This window comes from Kogia breviceps, chromosome 5 (assembly GCF_026419965.1).
Source record: "Kogia breviceps isolate mKogBre1 chromosome 5, mKogBre1 haplotype 1, whole genome shotgun sequence".
In the NCBI taxonomy this organism is placed as follows: domain Eukaryota; kingdom Metazoa; phylum Chordata; class Mammalia; order Artiodactyla; family Physeteridae; genus Kogia; species Kogia breviceps.
The window spans coordinates 28,843,521-28,860,605 of record NC_081314.1 but is presented as its reverse complement, the minus strand read 5'-3'; the positions used below and the strand labels follow the sequence as shown (position 1 = coordinate 28,860,605).

The window sequence follows — 17,085 nt, the reverse complement described above, 5'->3', positions numbered from 1 at the left end:
CAGTTTAGGAACCACGTGAAAGCCAGGTCATGAGACTATATAGCCTGTGCTCTTCCTGCTGAGCCAAGCACCCCTCAACACCGAAGGGTGTGCATTTTACAGTGTCAAGGTCACCTGCATGACCTTCTTCAAATATGATCCCCATACAGCCTCTTTTTTTGGTTCCAGAAAATGCATTTGGGAGAAAGTGTGACCTGAACAGTAAAACTATGAAACTGGCTTGGCTGGCAAGTTCTTGCTCATGTGTTTTGTTTTGCTACCATCACTGATCCAATGTTTATTTGTTACCATTGTGTGCAAAGGATTTATCCTGCAGCATTTCAATATGTAATGAAGTCTCACTTTGAACATTTTTCTTTTTACATTTTGACTTCTGAGAAGGGAGGAAGGGAAACAGTAAAGAGATGAGGGGTTTACCAAGCAAACAACCATTTATCTTGAACTTTGTGGCACAGATCCTGTGTTGCATCTTACAATACAAAAGCTGACAATATTCATGTTTCTGAAGAAAGGTAAAATCGGTACTTAGAAATGATGATTCCTGCATGCTCATTTTAAAGGAAAGAAATAGTGCTTATCTTAATTCTGCTGAAGTCTTTTTTGTATGCCTTCTGGGCTTTTAATATTTTTTCAAAGACATGTCCTAGATTATGAATTGGCTCATAGGGGCAGAGATCTCCCTGAAGCCCCTGGTTGTTAATAGCCTTAAGAGAGGTGTTGCACAAGTTCTAAAAATTCTGGGTTTGAAGCCAAGTATTGGGTGGCTGTATTGCTTTTGCAGCTGTAGCTTAAATTAGAAACATTCTTCCTTCTTGGCAGAAAGTTTACAGAGATCCAGATATTTTTCACTTTCTTTTTTATTTGAATTATTATTAACATATAATATTATGTTAGCTTCAGGTGTACAACATAGTGATTTGATATTGTTATACATTATGAAATGATCACCACTGTACCAACGTTGTTACACTATTATTGACTATACTCCCTATGTGTGAATACACTACATCCCTGGAAGTTTGTACCTCTTAATCCACTTCACCTGTGTCATCCATTCCTCACCCCCCCCATGTCCCCTCTGGCAATAACCAGTTTGCTCTCCATACCTATGAGTCTGTTTCAATTTTGTTTTGTTTGTTCATTTGTTTTGTTCTTTAGATTCCACATATAAGTGAAATCACACAGTATTTGTTTTTCTTTGTCTTATCCCATCCATAGAAGAATGGATAAACAAGACGTAGATACACAATGAAATATTACTAAGCCATAAAAAATGAAATCTTGACATTTGCAACAACATGGATGGAACTAGAGGGTATTATGCTAAGAGATTCAAATTTTTTAAAGGCTTTTTATAGCATATAACTTCTGGGAAAAGTGTATTAGCCTCAGCTTGCTTGAATCAGAATGAATGGAGTACTAAAAATTATGATTAAAGAGATCTGTACCATTGAGAGTGAGAGTGTTTCTATAATAAGAAGCAATCAATCTGACTGTTGTTATATTAAGCTGGGGTGTGCCATGAATTTAAATTTTATGTTGTTACTTTATATAGGTTATCTCCTTCATTCTCCCCTCATGTCTTTGAGTATTTACAATTTTTATTTTAAATATTTAAAATTTTTTGGTATGTAAATCGATAGGCAATCCATCCATGTTTTGATGTGGTAAAAATGAACCAAAGCCTCCCCAGCATTAACTTAGAGATTTAGTCCCCCCTCTCTCCATACTAGTCCTTTCTGTGGTTTGGCACACACACAAAACAAGGCACATAAGAACTTCAAGACCCCCTTCCGCTGGGCTTCCACATTGTATAGCCATACAGCACACCAGATTACGCATTCCATTTAAAGGCTTCAAGAATATTGTTTTACAAAGTTACCAGAAGGAAAGAAATCATAAATATCAGATCAGAAATTTTAAAATGAAAAAGAAATGAAGAAAACGAGAGCAAAGATCAATAAAATTAAAATCTTGTTCTTTGAGAAGATAAACAAAATTGATAAAACCTTAGCCAGACTCATCCAGAAAAAAAGGGAGAAGACTCAAATCAATAGAATTAGAAATGAAAAAGAAGTAACAACTGAAACTGCATATTACTATATGCCAATAAAATGGACAACCTGGAAAAAAATGGATAAATTCTTAGAAAAGCACAACCTTCTGAGACTGAACCAGGAAGAAATAGAAAATATGAACAGACCAATCACAAGCACTGAAATTGAAACTGTGATTAAAAATCTTCCAACAAACAAAAGCCCAGGACCAGATGTCTCCACAGGTAAAGTCTATCAAACATTTAGAGAAGAACTAACACCTATCCTTCTAAAACTCTTCCAAAATATAGCAAAGGGAAGAATTCTCCCAAACTCATTCTACGAGGCCACCATCACCCTGATACCAAAACCAGACAAAGATGCCACAAAAAAAGAAAACTACAGGTCAATCTCACTGATGAACATAGATGCAAAAATCCTCAACAAAATACTAGCAAACAGAAGCCAACAACACATTAAAAGATTCATACACCATGATCAAGTGGGGTTTATCCCAGGAATGCAAGGATTCTTCAATATACACAAATACATCAATGTGATATACCATATTAACAAATTGAAGGAGAAAAACCACATGATCATCTCAGTAGATGCAGAAAAAGCTTTTGAAAAAATTCAATGCCCATTTATGATAAAAACCCTCCAGAAAGTAGGCATAGTGGGAACTTACCTCAGCATAATAAAGGCCATATATGACAAATCCACAGCCAACATCGTTCTCAGTAGTGAGAAACTGAAACCATTTTCATTAAGATCAGGAACAAGACAAGGTTGCCCACTCTCACCACTCTTATTCAACCCAGTTTTGGAAGTCCTAGCCACAGCAATCAGAGAAAAAAATAAATAAAAGGAATCCAAATTGGAAAAGAAGAAGTAAAGCTGTCACTGTTTGCAGATTACGTGATACTATACATAGAGAATCCTAAAGAAATCCTACCAGAAAACTACTAGAGCTAATCAATGAATTTGGTAAAGTAGCAGGATAAAAAATTAATGCACAGAAATCTCTTGCATTCCTATACACTAATGATGAAAAACCTGAAAGAGAAATTAAGGAAACACTCCCATTTACCATTAAAACAAAAAGAATAAAATGCCTAGGAATAAACTTACCTAAGGAGTCAAAAGACCTGTTTGCAGAAAGCTATAAGACACTAATGAAAGAAATTAAAGATGATACAAACAGATGGAAGATGTACCATGTTCTTGGATTATCAACATTGTGAAAATGACTATACTACACAAAGCAATCTACAGATTCAATGCAATCCCTATCAAATTACCACTGGCATTTTTTACAGAACTAGAACAAAAAATTTCACAATTTGTATGGAAACACAAAAGACCCCGAATAGACAAAGCAATCTTGAGAACGAAAAATGGAGCTGGAGGAATCAGGCTCCCTGACTTCAGACTATACTACAAAGCTATAGTAATCAAGACAGTATGGTACTGGCACAAAAACAGAAATATAGATCAATGGAACAGTATAGAAAGCCCAGAGATAAACCCACACACATATGGTCACCTTATCTTTGATAAAGGAGGGAAGGAAACACAGTGGAGCAAAGACAGCCTCTTCAATAAGTGGTGCTGGGAAAACTGGACATGTAAAAGAATGAAATTGGAACACTCCCTAACACCATACACAAAAATAAACTCAAAATGGATTAAAGACCTAAATGTAAGGCCAGAAACTATCAAACTCTTAGAGGAAAACATAGGTAGAACAATCCATCACATAAATCACAGAAAGATCCTTTTTGACCCACCTCCTAGAGAAATGGAAATATAAACAAATGGGACCTAATAAAACTTAAAACGTTTTGCACAGCAAAGGAAACCATAAACAAGGCGAAAAGGCAACCCTCAGAATGGGAGAAAATATTTGCAAATGAAGCAACTAACAAAGGATTAATCTCCAAAACTTACAAGCAGCTCAATATCAAAAAAACAAACAACCCAATCCAAAAATGGGCAGAAGACCTAAATAGAAATTTCTCCAAAGAAGATATACAGATTGCCAACAAACACATGAAAGGATGCTGAACATCACTAATCTTTAGAGAAATGCACATCACACCTACAATGAGGTATCACCTCACACTGGTCAAAATGGCCATCATCCAAAAATATACAAACAATAAATGCTGGAGAGGGTGTGGAGAAAAGGGAACACTCTTACACTGTTGGTGAAAATGTAAATTGATACAGGCACTATGGAGAACAGTATGGAGATTCCTCAAAAATCTAAAAATAGAACTACCATACAACCCAGCAATCCCACTACTGGGCATATACCCTGAGAAAACCATAATTCAAAAAGAATCAAGTACCACAATGTTCTTTGTAGCTCTATTTACAATAGCCAGGACATGGAAATAACCTAAGTGTACATTGACAGATGAATGGATAAAGAAGATGTGGCACATATATACAATGGAATACTACTCAGCCATAATAAGAAACGAAATTGAGTTATTTATAGTGACGTGAATGGACATAGAGTCTGTCATACAGAGTGAAGTAAGTCAGAAAGAGAAAAACAAATACCATATGCTAACACATATACATGGAATCTAAAAAAAAAAAAAAAAATGGTTCTGAAGAACCTAGGGGCAGGATAGGAATAAAGACAGAGACATAGAGCATGGACTTGAGGACACGGGGAGGGGGAAGGGTAAGCTGGGATGAATTGAGAGAATGGCATGGACATATATACACTACCAAATATAAAATAAATAGCTAGTGGGAAGCAGCCACGTAGCACAGGGAGATCAGCTCGGTGCCTTGTGACCACCTACAGGGGTGGGTTAGGGAGGGTGGGAGGGAGACGCAAGAGGGAGGAGATATGGGTTTATACGTATATGTATAGCTGATTCACTTTGTTATAAAGCAGAAACTAACACACTATTTTAAAGCAATTATACTCCAATAAAGATGTTTTTAAAAAACTACATAGGATTTGATAAGTAATTAAATACAGAAAGTATTATTAAAAAGAAAAAGATGATGTAGCACATATATACAATGGAATATTACTCAGTCATATAAAGAAACGAAATTGAGTTTTTTGTAGTGAGGTGGATGGACCTAGAGACTGTCATACAGAGTGAAGTAAGTCAGAATGAGCAAAACAAATGCGTACACTAACACATATATACGAATTCTAAAAAAAAAAAAAAAAAATGTTCTGAAGAACCTAGAGGCAGGACATTAATAAAGATGCATACATAGAGAATGGACTTGAGGACACAGGGAGGGGGAAGAGGAAGCTGGGACGAAGTGAGAGAGTGGCATGGACTTATATACACTACCATATATAAAATAGATAGATAGGGGGAAGCAGCCACATAGCACAGAGAGATCAGCTCGGTGCATTTTGACCACCTAGAGGCATGGGATAGGGAGGGTGGAAGGAAGACGCAAGAGGGAGGGGATATGGGGATGTATGTATATGTATAGTTGATTCACTTTGCTATACAGCAGAAACTAACACACTATTGTATAGCAATTATAATCCAGTAAAGATGTTAAAAAAGGAAAACTGTTTTACAAAATGCTATCCCAAAGAACTCAACTCGTTTTTTTAAACATCTTTATTTGAGTATAACTGTTTTACAATAGTGTGTTAGTTTCTCCTTTACAACAAAGTGAATCAGTTATACATATACATATGTTTCCATATCTCTTGCATCACCCTCCCTCCCACCCTCCCTATGCCACCCCTCTAGGTGGTCACAAAGCACAGAGGTGATCTCCCTGTGCTATGCGGCAGCTTCCCAGTAGCTATCTAATTTACATTTGGTAGTGCGTATATGTCCCTATCACTCTTTCACTTACTCACAGCCCACCCTTCCCCCTCCCCATATCCTCAAGTCCATGCTCTAGTAGGTCTGTGTTTTATTCCCGTCCTACCACTAATCTCTTCATGACATTTTTTTCTTAGATTCCATATATATGTGTTAGCATACGGTATTTGTTTTTGTCCTTCTGACTTACTTCACTCTGTATGACAGACTCCAGGCCTATCCAGCTCATTACAAATAACTCAGTTTCATTTCTTTTTATGGCTGAGTAATATTCCATTGTATATATGTGCCACATCTTCTTTATCCATTCATCTGTTGATGGGCACTTAGGTTGCTTCCATGTCCTGGCTATTGTAAATAGAGATGCAATAAACATTTTGGTACATGACTCTTTTTGAATTATGGTTTTCTCAGGGTATATGCGTAGTAGTGGGATTGCAGGGTCGTATGGTAGTTCTATTCGTAGTTTTTTAAGGAACCTCCATACTGTTCTCCATAGTGGCTGTATCACTTTACATTCCCACCAGCAGTGCAAGAGGGTTCCCTTTTCTCCACACCCTCTCCATCATTTATTGTTTCTAGAGTTTTTGATGATGGCTAATCTGACCAGTGTGAGATGATATATCATTGTAGTTTTGATTTGCATTTCTCTAATGATTAATGATGTTGAGCATTCTTTCATGTGTTTGTTGGCAATCTGTATACCTTTTTGGAGAAATGTCTATTTCGTTTTTCTGCCCATTTTTGGATTCGGTTATTTTGTTGTTGTTGTTATTGAGCTGCATGAGTTGCTTATAAAGTTTGTAGATTAATCCTTTGTCAGTTGCTTCATTTGCAAATATTTTCTCCCATTCTGAGGGTTGTCTTTTCGTCTTGTTTATGGTATTGTTTGCTGTGCAAAAGCTTTTAAGTTTCATTAGATCCCATTTGTTTATTTTTGTTTTTATTTCCATTTCTCTAGGAGATGGGTCAAAAAGGCTCTTGCTGTGATTTATGTCATAGAGTGTTCTGCCTAAGTTTTCCTCTAAGAGTTTGATAGTGTCTGGCCTTACATTTAGGTCTTTAACCCATTTTGAGTTTATTTTTGGGTGTGGTGTTAGGGAGTGTTCTAATTTCGTACTTTTACATGTAGCTGTACAGTTTTCCCAGCACCACTTATTGAAGAGGCTGTCTTTGCTCCACTGTGTTTCCTTCCCTCCTTTATCAAAGATAAGGTGACCATATGTGTGTGGGTTTATCTCTGGGCTTTCTATACTGTTCCATTGATCTATATTTCTGTTTTTGTGCCAGTACCATACTGTCTTGATTACTATAGCTTTGTAGTATAGTCTGAAGTCAGGGAGCCTGATTCCTCCAGCTCCATTTTTCGTTCTCAAGATTGCTTTGTCTATTAGGGGTCTTTTGTGTTTCCATACAAATTGTGAAATTTTTTGTTCTAGTTCTGTAAAAAATGCCAGTGGTAATTTGATAGGGATTGCATTGAATCGGTAAATTGCTTTGGGTAGTATAGTCATTTTCACAATGTTGATTCTTCCAATCCAAGAACATGGTATATTTCTCCACCTATTTGTATCATCTTTAATTTCTTTCATCAGTGTCTTATAGTTTTCTGCATACAAGTCTTTTGTCTCCTTAGGTAGGTTTATTCCTAGATATTTTATTCTTTTTGTTGCAATGGTAAATGGGAGCGTTTTCTTAATTTCACTCTCAGATTTTTCATCATTAGTGTATAAGAATGCCAGAGATTTCTGTGCATTAATTTTGTATCCTGCAACTTTACCAAATTCATTGATTAGCTCTAGTAGTTTTCTGGTAGCATCCTTAGGATTCTCTATGTATAGTATCATGTCATCTGCAAACAGTGACAGCTTTACTTCTTCTTTTCCTATTTGGATTCCTTTTATTTCTTTTTCTTCTCTGATTGCTGTGGCTAGAACTTCCAAAACTATGTTGAATAAGAGTGGTGAGAGTGGGCAACCTTGTCTTTTTCCTGATCTTAGTGGAAATGGTTTCAGTTTTTCACCATTGAGAACAATGCTGGCCGTGGGTTTGTCATATATGGCCTTTATTATCTTGAGGAAAGTTCCCTCTATGCCTACTTTCTGCAGGGTTTTTATCATACATGGGTGTTGAATTTTGTCAAAAGCTTTCTCTGCATCTATTGAGATGATCATATGGTTTTTCTCCTTCAGTTTGTTCATATGGTGTATCATGTTGATTGATTTGTGTATATTGAAGAATCGTTGCATTCCTGTAATAAACCCCACTTGATCATGGTGTATGATCCTTTTAATATGCTGTTGGATTCTGTTTGCTAGTATTTTATTGAGGATTTTTGCATCTATGTTCATCAGTGATATTGGCCTGTAGTTTTCTTTCTTTGTGACGTCTTTGTCTGGTTTTGGTATCAGGGTGATGGTGGCCTCATACAATGAGTTTGGGAGTGTTCCTCCCTCTGCTATCTTTTGGAAGAGTTTGAGACGGATAGGTGTTAGATCTTCTCTAAATGTTTGATAGACTTCACCTGTGAAGCCATCTGGTCCTGGGCTTCTGTTTGTTGGAAGATTTTTAATCACAGTTTCAATTTCAGTGCTTGTGATTGATCTGTTCATATGTTCTAATTCTTCCTGGTTCAGTCTTGGCAGCTTGTGCATTTCTATGAATTTGTCCATTTCTTCCAGGTTGTCCATTTTATTGGCATATAGTTGCTTGTGGTAATCTCTCATGATCCTTTGTATTTCTGCAGTGTCAGTTGTTACTTTTCCTTTTTCATTTCTAATTCTATTGATTTGAGTCTTCTCCCTTTTTTTCTTGATGAGTCTGGCTAATGGTTTATCAATTGTATTTATCTTCTCAAAGAACCAGCTTTTACTTTTATTGATCTTTGCTATTGTTTCCTTCATTTCTTTTTCATTTATTTCTGATCTGATCTTTATGATTTCTTTCCTTCTGCTAAATTTGGGGTTTTTTTGTTCTTCTTTCTCTAATTGCCTTAGGTGCAAAGTTAGGTTTTTTATTCAAGATGTTTCCTGTTTCTTAAGGTATGATTGTATTGCTATAAACTTCCCTCTTAGAACTGCTTTTGCTGTATCCCATAGGTTTTCGGTCATCGTTTCTCCATTGTCATTTGTTTCTAAGTATTTTTTGATTTCCTCTTTTATTTCTTTAGTGATCTCTTAGTTATTAAGTAGTGTATTGTTTAGGTTCCATGTGTTTGTATTTTTTACACATTTTTTTTCCTATAATTGGTATCTAGTCTCATAATGTTGTGGTTGGAAAAGATACTTGATATGTTTTCAATTTTCTTAAATTTACCAAGGCTTGTTTTGTGATCCAAGATATGATCTATCCTGGAGAATGTTCCATGAGCACTTGAGAAGATAGTGTATTCTGTTCTTTTTGGTTAGAATGTCCTATAAATATCAATTAAGACAATCTTCTTTAATGTATCACTTAAAGCTTGTGTTTCCTTTTTTATTTTCATTTTGGATGATGTGTCCAGTGGTGAAAGTGGGATGTTAAAATCCCCTACTATAATTGTGTTACTGTCGATTTCCCCTTTTATGGCTGTTAGTATTTGCTTTATGTATTGAGGTGCTCCTATGTTGAGTGCATAAATATTTACAATTGTTATATCTTCTTCATGGATAGATCCCTTGATCATTATGTAGTGTCCTTCTTTATCTCTTGTAGTAGTTTTTATTTTAAATTATATTTTGTCTGATATGAGAATTGTTACTCCAGCTTTCTTCTGATTTCCATTTGCATGGTATAGCTTTTTCCATCCCCTCACGTTCAGTCTGTAAGTGTCCCTAGGTCTGAAGTGGGTCTCTTGTAGACAGCATATATGTGGGTCTTGTTTTTGTATCCATTCAGCCAGTCTGTATCTTTTGGTGGGAGCATTTAATCCATTTACATTTAAGGTAATTATCAATATGTATGTTCCTATTACCATTTACTTAATTGTTCTGGGTTGTTCTCATAGGTCTTTTCCTTCTCTTGTGTTTCTTGCCAGAGGAGTTCCTTTAGCACTTGTATAGCTGGTTTGGTGGTGCTGAACTCCCTCAGCTTTTGATTGTTTGTAAAGGTTTTAATTTCTCCATCAAATCTTAATGAGATCCTTGCTGGGTAGAGTAATCTTGGTTGTAGGTTTTTCTCCTTCATCACTTTAAATATGTCCTGCCACTCCCTTCTGGCTTGTAGAGTTTCTGCTGAAAGATCAGATGTTAACCTTATGGGGATTCCCTTGTGTATTATTTGTTGTTTTTCCCTTGCTGCTTTTAATATGTTTTCCTTGTATTTAATTTTTGACAGTTTGATTATTATGTGTCTTGGCGTGTGTATCCTTGGGTTTATCCTGTATGGGACTCTCTGTGCTTCCTGGACTTGATTGACTATTTCCTTTCCTATATTAGGGAAGTTTTCAACTATAATCTCTTCAAATATTTTCTCAGTCCCTTTCTTTTTCTCTTCTTCTTCTGGGACCCCTATGATTCGAATGTTGATGCATTTAATGTTGTCGCAGAGGTCTCTGAGACTGTCCTCAGTTCTTTTCATTCTTTTTTCTTTCTTCTGCTCTGCAGTAGTTATTTCCACTATTTTATCTTCCAGGTCACTTATCCATCCCTCTGTCTCAGTTATTCTGCTATTGATCCCATCTAGAGTATTTTTTTCATTTCATTTATTGTGTTGCTCATCGTTGCTTGCTTCCTCTTTATTTCTTCTAAGTCTTTGTTAACTGTTTCTTGCAATTTGTCTATTCTGTTTCCAAGATTTTGAATCATCTTTACTATCATTATTCTAAATTCTTTTTCAGGTAGACTGCCTATTTCCTCTTCATTTGTTAGGTCTGGTGTTTTTTTATCTTGCTCCTTCATCTGCTATGTGTTTTTCTGTCTTCTCATTTTGCTTATCTTACTGTGTTTGGGGTCTCCTTTTGCAGGCTGTAAGTTCGTAGTTCTCACTGTTTTTTGTGGCTGTCCCCAGTGGCTGAGGTTGGTTCAGTGGGTTGAGCTGGTTTCCTGGTTGGGGGGACTAATGCTTCTGTTCTGGTGGATGAGGCTGGATCTTGTCTTTCTGGTGGGCAGGTCCACGTCTGGTGGTGTGTTTGAGGATGTTGGTAGCCTTATTATGATTTTAGGCAGCCTCTCTGCTAATGGATGGAGCTGTAGACCTGTCTTACTCTTTGTTGGGCATAGGGTATCCGGAACTGTTCATTGCTGGTCCTTGAGTGAAGCTGGGTCTTGGTGTTGAGATGGAGATCTCTGGGAGATTTTTGCCGTTTGATATTGCTTGTAGCTGGGAGGTCTCTTGTGGACCAGTGTCCTGAGGTTGGTTCTCCCACCTCAGAGACACAGCCTTGACACCTGGCTGGCGTGCCAAGAGCCTTTAATCCACATGGCTTAAAATAAAAGGGAGAAAAAATAGAAAGGAAAGAAAGGAAGGAAGGAAGGAGGAAGGGAGGAAGGAAGAAAGGAAGGAAGGAAGGAAGGAGGAGAGGAAGGAAGCGAGGAAGGAAGGGAGGAAGAAAGGGAGGAAAGAAGGGAGGAAGGAAGGAAGGAGGGAAGTGGGGAAGAAAGGAGGGAAGAAAGGAAGAAAGAAAGGGAGAAGACAAAATAAAGTAGGATAAAATATAGTTATTAAAATAAAAAATAATTATTAAGAAGAAAAATTTCTATTAAAAAAACAAAAAAAGCGGGTCAGTCTAACCCTAGGACAAATGGTTTAAACAAAGCTGTACTGGCAAAATCTCACACAGCAGCACACACCTACACACTCACAAAAAGAAAAAAGGGGAAAATAATAGTATATCTTGCTCCCAAAGTCCACCTCCTCAACTTGGGATATTTCACAGTCTATTCAGGTTTTCCACAGATGCAGGGCACTTCCAGTTGACTGTGGAGCTTTAATCCGCTGCTTTTGAGGCTGCTGGGAGAGACCTCCCCCTTTCCTCTTTGTTCGTACAGCTCCTGGGGTTCAGCTTTGGACTTGGCCCCGCCTGTGCGCGTAGGTCGTCTGAGGGCATCTGCCCTTCGCTCAGACAGGACGGGGTTAAAGGAGCAGCTGATTCGGGGGCTCTGGCATAGGCCGGGGGGAGGGAGGGGCATGGATGCGGGGCGAGCCTGCGACGGCACAGGCCGGCGTGACGCCCTGGCAGTGGCAGGCTGCACGGGCTCCCAGGAGGGGTGGTATGGAGAGTGACCTGTGCTCGCACACAGGCCTCTTGGTGGCAGCAGCAGCAACCCTAGCGTCCCACACCTGTCTCTGTTGTCCGTGCCGACAGCCGCGGCTCGCACCCGTTTCTGAAGCTCCTTTAAGCGGCGCGCTTAAACCCCTCTCCTCGTGCACCAGGAAGCAAAGAGGGAAGAAAAGGTCTCTTGCCTCTTCGGCAGCTCCAGACTTCTCCCGGACTCCCTCCTGGCTAGCCGTGGTGAACTAACCCCTTCAGGCTGTTTTCACTCTGCCAACTCCAGACCTTTCCCTGGGATCCGACTGAAGCCTGAGGCTCAGCTCCCAGCCCCGCCTTCCCCGGCGGCTGAGCAGACGAGCCTCTCGGGCTGGTGAGTGCTGGTCGGCACCGATCCTCTGCGGAATCTCTCTGCTTTGCCTCCCACACCCTGTTGCTGTGCTCTCCTCCGCAGCTCCGAAGCTTCCCCATCCGCAACCCGCAGTCTCCGCCCGCGAAGGGGCTTCTAGTGTGTGGGAACCTTTCCTCCTTCACGGCTCCCTCCCACTGGTGCAGGTCCCGTCCTTATTCTTTTGTCTCTGTTTATTCTTTTTTCTTTTGCCCTACCCAGGTACGTGGGGAGTTTCTTGCCTTTGGGGAGGTCTGAGGTCTTCTGCCAGCGTTCGGTGTGTGTTCTATAGGAGAAGTTCCACGTGTAGATGTATTTCTGATGTATCTGTGAGGAGGAAGGTGATCCCCGCGTCTTACTCTTCCGCCATCTTCTCGTCTCCCCCAGAACTCAACTCTTAATGTACCAGTAGTATTGACCACCTGCATGGGGAAATTTCTGGATGCTGCATACTGTTTGAGACTATTGTGGCCTTACGTAACCCTCACTTTTCTCTCCAGGTTTTAACTTCCATTCAGTACTGTTTTCTTCCTGTCTTTGGCATTTATCCTATGGAGTAACCTAAAGTCTCTTATCTCTCATAACTCCTAAAGATACCACTCATTTATAAAGTTCATAATATAAACAGAAAAGAAGTGAAGAGCATAAAGCCCTGGTTTGAAAAACAAAAATAAAAAGGCATGAAAACAAGTACCGGTAACCCCTAATACTTAGAAAAAGAGACATAGAACCAAAAAACTTGGAGACACTTTTTGTGTTCATAATGTTGAGTTTCGTATTACTTATAGAATGGATAAACAGCAAGGTCCTACTGTATAGCACATGGAAATATATCCAATGTCCTGTAATAAACCGTAATTGAAAAGAATATGAAAAAGAATATATATGTATAACTGAATCACTTTGCTATATAGCAGAAATTAACACAACATTGTAAATCAGCTATACATCAATAAAATAAATTTTTAAAATAATACGGAGTTTGAGATGCAGAGGAACTAAGTTTGAGAGTCCAGATTTTAGAATTGGATAGATGTGAACTCTAGTCTGAAATGTGACCCATTTTATCTGTGTGACCTTGAATCACATTCCCCTTTATGAATCTGTTTCCTTATCTGCAAAATAGGAACAATAATATGACCTGCTTCTAGGTTTCCTATCGATATGAAGCAGGAAAACAAGTATAAAGCTGCTAGCACAGGGCATGGAACATGGTCAGACTGACCAAATGGTAGACTTTGTTACTATTGTTATACACATTAGTGGAAAATTTGTACACATTGTATGACTTGATTTTCACTTTGGACAGTCCACTTTGGGACCAAAGTTCCTCTAAAATGAAAGGTTGAACTCAAAATGACCTCTTAAAGGCCCCTTCCAGCTTACTGATTTCCTCTGAAATAGGTTGGATAAATTGACTCACAGCCTGAAAAGTTTAAATCATCTAGGCTTCCTATGAAGGAACAGAACAGAGTCCCAAATTCCACAGTGTCAGAGGGACGATGGAGTAGATGAAGAAATGGGGATGGAATGTTTCATGGCAAAGGTCCCTTTTCTGAAAGGGTGAAATATTACACAATAGGAGCCTGCCTGACAAGGAATGAGATAGGCATTTTTATCAAATACACATCTGGGTATGAATTAAGCAAGAAACAGAAATACTGGTTTATTAACACGGATCAATTAATTTTTTATTCAGTGGATGAATGAGTGAATTAATGAGCCCAACCTGTTTAATTGATATATTTATTGTCAATATCTTCAATATACTATTTTATATCATGAAACGAATAATTCAAGGTGGCTGAAAATGCTTTAGGCCAAACCAGAATTGGAAAACGTTGCTTCATGCACTTCTGGGTTGTTGGAAGAAAAATGGTACCAACTGCATCATTCTGAGAACCAAGACATCGTATGCAATATGGAGGGTCACTACTTATTTTTTTATGTCTTCTCTCAAATTTAAGAATAAAGGGAAATTGTTACCTTTCTAATCATGTAGGAAAAGGAGAAAAGAGAATTTTGACCACATCTAGAAATACTTCATAAGTATGAAACACACCTACATGTTCATGATGGAAAAATTACAAATCAGCTCTTAGACTGTGTCCCAACTGTGAACTCTGAATTGTCTTGGCAATGAGTGGACAGAGGGTGACATGAGGCTATAGGAAAATTGATTAGTAGGAACACATAATATTGGTGGAACTAGAATGCATCTGGCTGCTTCCATTGACAGTCTAAAATCTCATGTTTCTACAGGGTCTGAGGACCAGGAGAAGCTTTTATGATTCTGTAAATGTTGACGGTTCATTTTTCTCCAAAGCACTTCACAGAGCCGAAGGTCAGGGAACCTCAGAAGTTCCTTGTCTTCTGTTGCACCCAATTTATTATATAATTTTGTGTGCTCATATGTGTTTGAGTCTTGATTTCCAAATAATATCTACAACAATTTTAGATGTTTATATTTTTGCCTTTTCAGATTTCAAGTTGGTGATTTTTCAGGTTATAATATGAAAATGCTGCTCACTTTGCTCCTTATGATAATTTGTTCCCATGTTTCTGTCAACCAACATTCTGGTAAGAAAAAAATGAAAAGAATTCTTTTCCTTAATTTTCATTATGGAAAATAATATATGAGTTTGACTTGCTTAAAAGTTAAGAGTTTTGTTTTGTTTTGTTTTGATTTTGATGATGGTGAGTGTGGGAGTGGCAGCTCAATTTCTTTTGATCTCACCCTGTGTTCCTTTGAAGATCATTTGTTTCTGGATCTTATTCCTGGTTCACAATAGGAAGATATGAGAGCTATTTTCTTGTCCTCAGTTTCAACTCCTTCTAGGTCTTCTGGGAGGCTGCATGAAAATTATCTTTTAACATTAGTTTCAGGCCTGGAAAATTTGAAATGTCTCTTTCTAATTCGTTTGTGCCAAAACATTTGTCTTGGTTAAGCATCCAGATTTTGCTCCAATTTAAACTGAGTGTCTGATTATTGTAAAGAAAGTGCTTTTACCCTGAAGAGAGAGCTCCAGAGCCATCTACTATCAGCAATCTATGTCCAGTGGACTTGAAGTCAAAATACTGGCCAAGTCTTCACAGCCTCTACCACCTCCTAAATAATCATTTCTTATACTGGTCCTTAATGTCCAGGGCCACCTAGATTGACTGACTTTTACAGTTTTCTCAAGGACTCTGACCTTGGAAGCAAGTTCTCTGGAGACACAGATTAGATTTTGCCCTGAAAACATCTTCCTTTGATGTCTCACTAAGCCTATTATTAAGCTTTTTAAAGAAAGGCAATGGTTTTTCCACAGTTGTTCTATGGTTCAGATATAGTGATGGGCCTGGTTAGAACCTAAATATGCCTCCTGTGCCAGTGGCTACATTTCTTTTCTCCATACAAAATGTGGGGATTTGTCCATGAATAGAAAGGTCACTTTTGGTCAAAAGTCAAACCATCCTAGGCAGTACTCACCTGACAGTCCTCAGACGGGTTCCACCCTTCTCTTGGAGGAAGATGTTGATCCCCCTCAATTAGTTTTTCCACTGAGATTCTGCTGGCTATGTGGTCATCAAAGCTATCTCAAACTGGTTGAAATCAGGTTGTTTAGAAGAAAAGAAAGAATGATTTTATCCACTATGCCTTGATCAGACTGCTCTAAAGAAAAAGAAGTAACATGCTGGGGTGCCAAAGCTGATTTCCTCACAGTTGTAGACAGGAAAAGATTGAAGTTCTTTTAATTTGATTAGAATTTATCTTGTGACTATTTCAGATAATCAGAAACTCAGACTGAGGAGAGACCTTAGATATTTTCTAGTTGAATCTACTCATTTAAATATGAGGAAACTGAGGCCCAAGTATACTGAATGGCTTGACAGAGCTAGAAGAATTAGCTGATAACAAAGTCAGGACTCACATTGCTTGTTCAATTACACTGTATTTTCTTAAACATACACCATCCAGACACACACAAATATGTCCCTCCCTTCCCTGGACCAGAAATGGATCTTACAGAACAGTGGTAAGATCTCTGAATTCAAAACATCAGACAGACCATGAATGAATGATATTTTGTGCTTGAACCAAATAACTCTCTATCACATAAAAATATAATTTTACATATCTAGCATTGAATCTGGCATCAAATGAAGCCTTAAAAGCTCAGCAAAGTATTGTATTCCTCTATACAAATTATATTCTTCATAGAAATTAAAAGTATCATCCTATTCCTAGCTTAATGTAGGAATGTTAATGTTAATGTTTCTATCACATTTTACATTTGTGAGAATAAATTTACCAATTATAATGCCCACTCATCAAAAAAATATTGTAAATAACTTTAAGATAGATTAATGCAATCTCATATTTATGATTTTTAGGATTTTTTTAAGCTTTACCAATTTGACATTTTGAATACAAAACTAATATGTTTGTAAGTTAATCAGATCACTTGTTGCATTGCTTAAGTGGAAATCACAATGAAAGGCTATTTTTTACTTTTCTCCATTCAAACAAATTTGATTAGATTCTCAATGAAAATGTTTATCCTGTTGATATAAATTGAGGTCAAATTCTGAAAGAAAAAAAGACACTGGGAAATTATCAATTAAACATATAAAAACCCGTGATTTTTTACTTCTTTA

At 37.8% G+C, this 17,085-nt stretch overlaps 1 protein-coding gene across 4 annotated transcripts in view; it reads left to right on the top strand.

Moving 5' to 3' along the window:
- The window catches only part of COL6A6 (collagen type VI alpha 6 chain), a 177,283-nt gene that overhangs the window by 52,895 nt on the left and 107,303 nt on the right, over window positions 1–17,085 (top strand). For all 4 annotated transcript variants that reach the window (XR_010840635.1, XR_010840636.1, XM_059065465.2 and 1 more), the window contains one exon: window positions 14,927–15,024. Coding sequence is in view for 2 of the 4 variants with exons in the window: in XM_059065465.2 (XP_058921448.2) it covers window positions 14,927–15,024 (98 nt within the window). In the remaining 2 variants the exon portion in view is untranslated. The remainder of the gene's footprint in view (window positions 1–14,926; window positions 15,025–17,085) is intronic.